This window comes from Chamaea fasciata, unplaced genomic scaffold (assembly GCF_029207755.1).
Source record: "Chamaea fasciata isolate MVZ Bird 193981 ecotype frontalis unplaced genomic scaffold, bChaFas1.0.hap1 SCAF_3, whole genome shotgun sequence".
NCBI lineage: Eukaryota > Metazoa > Chordata > Aves > Passeriformes > Sylviidae > Chamaea > Chamaea fasciata.
The window spans coordinates 65,682,673-65,688,766 of NW_027094088.1; the positions used below are offsets into that span (position 1 = coordinate 65,682,673).

The following is a 6,094-nucleotide window of genomic DNA, read 5'->3' on the forward strand; positions in this document are numbered from 1 at the left end:
AGCAGGCACAGTTTGACTGTTAATCTCTACCAACTCATACATTTGTCTGTAACCATGAATTAATTTGAAAGCTATGCCTTCACTACCAATCCATGATATGTTTCAAAGAGCCGAGGAGTAAAGGGAAATACACAAAATCAGTTAAAAAACCATGGCTGTAGTACTATGGATTAATATATGCTAACAAGGTGATAGTTTGTTAGTATATTGGGAGGCTGACTTCACAGTGACAGATAGTATTTCCACTCAGTATTTTAAATTACATACTATTTTGAAGAATACAGGGCAAATAGTAATCAGGACAAAATCAGAAACCACGAAGCCTAAATCAAAAATTAGGTGAGCAAGAAATAAAAAGAATTTTACAGCTTACTTGTAACTGCAAATATTACATCATTATATAGTAGTATTGTAAAACAATAGAAGTGGAAAGAATTCACATGGGCTAAAGACAGCAGGTTTTTGTCATTTGGATCCAGACGTCAGCACAGAGGTTTTCTATCAAAACCTTCAGATACACAAATCAGTTGCATGTGTTCCAGAGTACAGTGGTCCATCTTAAATTTAAAAAAAAAAAAAAAAAAAACAACAATATTTTTAAAATTAAATCAGAAGTTGTGTTTACTACCAGAGGTACTTTTTTTTCTTAGGAGTTCACTTAGACAATGCAGTTCCATTGTCTTTTATTGGATTTGCATGGCCACATTTTGGTAGCAGGGGGACTACAGGGGTGCCCTTGTGAGAAGCTGCCAGAAGCTTCCCCTGTATCCCACAGAGCTGATGCCAGCCAGCTCCAAGATAGACCCACCAGGCAAGGCTGAGCACCATCAGCAATGGTGGCAGCACCTCTGGGATAACAGATTTAAGAAGGGAGAGATAGACCCAGAGCAACAGAAATTGCAGCCAGAGTGAGGAGTGAGAGGAACAGCTCTGCAGACACTAAGCTCAGTGAGGAAGGAGGGAAAGCAGGTGCTCCAGGTGCTAGAGCAGAGATTCCCCTGCAGCCCCTGGTGCAGAACATGGTGAGGTAACTGTGCCTGTGCAGCCCATGAAAGTTCCTGGTGAAACAGATCCACCTGCAGCCCATGGAGGAACCCACACCAGAGCAGGTGGCTGCCTGTAGGAGGCTGTGACCCCACCGGGGGCCTGTCCTGGGGCATTCTTGGCAAGACCTGTGGAGAGAGGAGCCCACACTGCAACAGGTTTGCTGGCAGGATTTGTGACCCTGCAGGGGACCTGCCCTGGAACAGGTGGTTCCTGGAGGGCTGCACCCCGTGGAAGGGACCCACACTGGAGCAGTTAATGAAGAGCTGCAGCTTCTGTAAAGGACCAACACTGAAGAAGCCAGTGGAGGACTGTCTCCTGGGAGGAAGTACCCCATGCTAGAGCATGGGGAGAGTGTGAGGAGCCATCTCTCCAGGGAGGAAGGAGCAGCAGGGACAGTGTGATGAACTGACTGCAACCCCTGTTCATTCAACCCCCTGCACCTGGAGGGGAAGAGGTAGAAAATTTGTGAGTGGAATTGAGCCCAGGAAGAAGGAAGGTGGTGGGGAAGGTACTTTAGGATTTAGGTTTAATTCTCATTATCCCACTCTGATTTCATTGGTAATAAAATAATTTCTCTGACTGGAGTCTGTTTTGCCCTTGACAGTAATTGCTGAGTGATCTCTCCTTGTCCTTATCTGAACCCATGAGCCTTTCCTTATATTCTCTCTCCCCTATCCAGATGAGGAGGGGAATGACAGAGCAATTCTGGCTCCTGCATTTTCTAGTAAAATGTACTAAATAATTTGATTTTTCCACTTCAAGGTCCTGGGGTCATTTATTAGTAGCATATAGCATCCTATAGTGCATCATGTAGCTTTGGAGCTACATTGCCTTGTGTACACCACAAGGCAATACAGGAAGCATTAAAAAAATTATGGCATGCATTTCCCTCCCTCTTAGAGTTAGAAACAGCTGCACAGAAGGTTAGAGAGGAGATGAATAATATCACATCATACCAAACTGACTTAACACAAAAACATCATTAAGCCTTCTTTCACAGAATTCAGTAGTTTTTAATTACGGTAATATTCATGGGCCCAGTACATGTTTAAATTACGAGTTTACAGAGGCAAAGCAAACCCTACTTCACAGACTGAGATTTTTCCCATCCTCACTTTATATTTGTACAGTTAGCAAGCACACAAACATCTGGGAGACATTGAAGTATTTCCAAATAGGAGACTGACCTTGCTATTGCTTTCAGCCAGAATACATTTCAACTCAATTTGCCATATATCACGTGTTCATACAGTTGCCATGTGTTACACACCTCCACCATGTGCCTCAGTGGGAATTTATCTCCTTATCGGAATTCGAGGTTCTCTCATCACTCTATCTAAACCCAGCCTTTGATGATAAAGTTTCCCCATATGTTTCCTACATGCTACTGTAGCCCCAGACTGTAACTTAACTGTTAGTTAGCTCAGTGTAGATTACTTATAAATACAAAAAAAAATAGTGGAAGAGGAGAAATAAGTAATTTCTGCTAGGTGTCACCAAGGAAAAGCTGGATAGCTGCCCTTGCTCTATACAGGATGGACCAATTCATAGGATCCAATCAAGGTCTACCTCTTAAAGATCCTTTTAATGGAAAGAAAAAGCATTTGTAAATAACTTTCTCAGTACATACTTATCCTTTCATCACAACTATTAGAAAGCAGAGGGCTGAAGCTTGAAATGGCCCACCCTAATCTAGGCATAGATCACAACATCCCACAGGACTCAAAATGCCATCAGTAAAAGCATCTGTAAGCAGGTGTTAAAGGACTACATTAACAAGACGCACTTGCTCACATAATTTATACATCAATGTAATACTGTGTTGGAAAGTTCCAGGACAGCTCAGGACTGATACAGAGTTAGAAAGATTCCTGCTTTTCTGCAAAGTATTGTGGGGGCATGGATCTTCAGAGCTGTGTTATGATCCCAGGTTCTTCATCAATCCTCAGATACTTTCCACTTGCACGCTCCTTGAGTGCCCAGTCATGGAGGAGGCTGTAATCATAGTGCTCCTCATCTACTCGTTTTAGAAAGGCCAGTCCAGAAATGGCCTGCCACTCTCTGAGAGATGGGATGCGAATTTCTTTTACATTCTCACTTCCTGGGACAAAGCCAAAGAACTTCCTTACATGCTGCATGGCATAAAGCCTGGAATGCTGCTCTGTGGCCTCATCAAAGAGCTCCTGCTCGTTGTGGACATAGCTGCTCCAGTATCTGAAATGTAGAAAGCTGAGTGGGGAGAAACAGCCTGCCAGGCAGTAAGAAAGGAACACAGTGATGACTACCACAGCAATCAGAAGCCAGCCAGCCACCTTACCAAAACAAAAGAAAAAAAAAACCAAACTGTTAGAGCTGAAAATACTCACAATGATAACTTTTAAGCACCAGAAAATCCATAAGATTATCTTTACTTGCTCTTCCTAAATAAAAGCATTAGCAAGGTATAAGCCTGGGAAGCATCTGTTAACACCAAACCCAGTCCATGCCTGCTAGAGGCAGATATGAAGTAAAATCACTTGTTCCTTTCAAAAAAGTTCTATTTTGTGCAGTTTTAAGAATATTACTTTCTCAGCTATTATTGTTATAAGATAGGCCATCCAGATCCTAGATTATGTTAGTTTATAGCCTGTTTAAAAACAGCTTTCTCTGTAGTGATAACTTAATGCTTCCCCTATTATTTACCCACTATGCAAACTCTTAGCATTAAGTCTGATATAAAACTCAAGATTTTACATGGGTTCACATGAAACTCTCACAGCCTGGGCCTCTTGGTCACACTTCTACTTTAATGAAGAAACTTCATACCTTCCCTGGCTCTTGAACTTCCATTTATCTTACTTGATATTATTTTTCAGGATACTACACAAGGAAGAATGTGTCCTCAGGTAGCAGGTAACAAATGGGACAAGCAGATGTAGTAATTTATACACCTAAAGTTCAGTTCCAGTTAAAAAAAAAGAATAGGCTTCAAAACACACAGAGATTTAGGACTCAAGACAAAGGACACTAGTCTTGTTTTATCCCTGCTGAATTAGCCTTACCTCTCACCATCAGGTTTACAGGCAACAGAAGCAACAGGAGTTACTCACTTGTGACTGGTATCGGAGGAGGAGAATCACTTCATCTCTTGCCCGGGTCAGCTCTGGAGGAACCAGCTGACTGCAGGGAAACGTAGCCAATATCCTACTGCGTTCACTGGCAGTAACATTAGGAGCAGCTCCATAGTAATACTCAGGGACATACTCACTCACAGCACAGATATAATATGAGCCATTTATCAGGGTGACTGCAAGCCACGTGACTGGAGCAACCAGTGCCCTCCCAGTGATGCTGCACAAGACAAAGCAGACCAGTTTGCATTTCAGCAACCTGTTTGATGAAGTCACCCTCTCAAAATGAGGCCTCTTGCCCATAACCAGCCTCCAAGTCTGGTTGTTCAGGGCATAGCCAACAATCAGAAGGATCAGTGCAGGCACTCCTAGGAAAGCCAGCCCATAGATAAGATTCTGTCCAACATGACAGGGACAGCTGAATGTGAAAAAAGAGAAAAGTTGCTGTCCACCAATTGTCAATATCGCAATTATTGCATTGGCAATAATGACCTCTTTGCCTTTTAGAAAGGTTAACCACTTTGGAAGAAAAGTCATTTTAGATCCTGTTTGTTACCAGCTTCTTTTGATTTAAGTCAGCACTAGCTTTTAGTTATATTTAACTAGCATTAATGGCAGAGCAGAAAAAACACCAACAGCTTGACAAGAATACCACCAAACAACAGCAAAAAAACCCCTGGTAGTCTTTCTCCTCCCACTAATTTTCAGTGGCTTGTTTGCCAGCTTTAAGTATGCTTGCAGACATCCACTGATGTGTTTTAATTGATTCAGTAATTTATCTCAGCTGTTCTGGAAAATTGAGCTTTTAGGCTGTTGTGAGCTCTGCTAGCCCCTTGCTAATTATGTGAAATTAACAATAAATTCCCCCTACCTTTTGGATGACATGCAATGCTATCAAACTGATGCCTAACCTGTCAGGGCTAATTGCCAAGCTGTTTGCTAATCGACAGTAATTAGCAGAAATATGACATGAAACCAGGAAAAAAAAAAAAAAAAGGAGCCTTCCAGCTTTCATAAAAGATCATCTGAGCAAATCCTTAGTAAATGGACTGATTTTAAAAAATATTATTGCTTCCACTTTAAAATAAATTTACAAAATATTCCATAAATTGCACAATGTTTGGAGTCCCAGTGCTGTTTGCATTTGATGTCAGTTCTGGGGCAATTCATTGTCCAAACACTGGAGTCTGAGAAGTAGTTAGCTGCTTGATGATGAGGATTTTACTGTTTCACCAGTAGGTGGCAAGAAGCTGGCATGTCTCTTTTCCTGAGAGTGCTGACTGTTTCCTTTGCAAAGTTGGTTGGGGTTTTTGTTTGGGTTTTTTGTTTGTTTGTTTTTGGGGGGGGGTGTTGTTTGTTTTTTTGGGTTTGTTGTTTTGGGTTTTTTTCATAATCTGCTATTCACTTCACAAAATGTCAAGCCAGCTGGTATTTATATAGCGTGATTACAAGTTCTAAGATTTTCTGCAAGTATAGTCAGTCCTATTCCATGGACAGAGATAATTTTTTTTCAATCAAGTGTTTCCACAGATGGCTTCTGGATATTGGGATACATGACCTGGACTCTGAGCATCTCTCACAAACCCAGCCTTAAGCAGGGGTCTGAAAAACATTTCACTCTTGATGATTTTCTCTGGATTGCACTTTTTCCATAGTCACGCTAGCCAGTAGTTCTATGCACTGCATAACCTAGGCTGATTTGAATATGCAAATACTTATGTTTAAGTGCTGAAAAGTCTGACAGGCATTCTTACCAAGAAAAGAAAAAAATGTTAGCCAGAAAGTTTATGGGGAAATTTGCCTTCTCATTACAGGTATCTATATCCAGCACGTGTGGACCTGGTTGTGGGATATAATAGTGTCTGCAGAGCCTCTTCTCTCCCCTTGCAAATAATAAATTTGATGTCAAACAGTGGTTTTAGGACCCACGGTGTCTG

General features: G+C 41.5%; 1 protein-coding gene across 1 annotated transcript; it reads right to left on the reverse strand.

The window, feature by feature from the left end:
- Positions 1-2,036: 2,036 nt before the first annotated feature.
- CALHM4 (calcium homeostasis modulator family member 4) lies at positions 2,037-4,896 on the reverse strand. Its single transcript, XM_066179355.1, has 2 exons — positions 4,137-4,896; positions 2,037-3,359 (listed from the first exon to the last, which is right to left on the reverse strand). Exons 1-2 carry the CDS (start codon positions 4,692-4,694, stop codon positions 2,955-2,957), a joined length of 963 nt encoding a protein of 320 aa, XP_066035452.1. The 5' UTR covers positions 4,695-4,896; the 3' UTR covers positions 2,037-2,954.
- Positions 4,897-6,094: the final 1,198 nt, after the last annotated feature.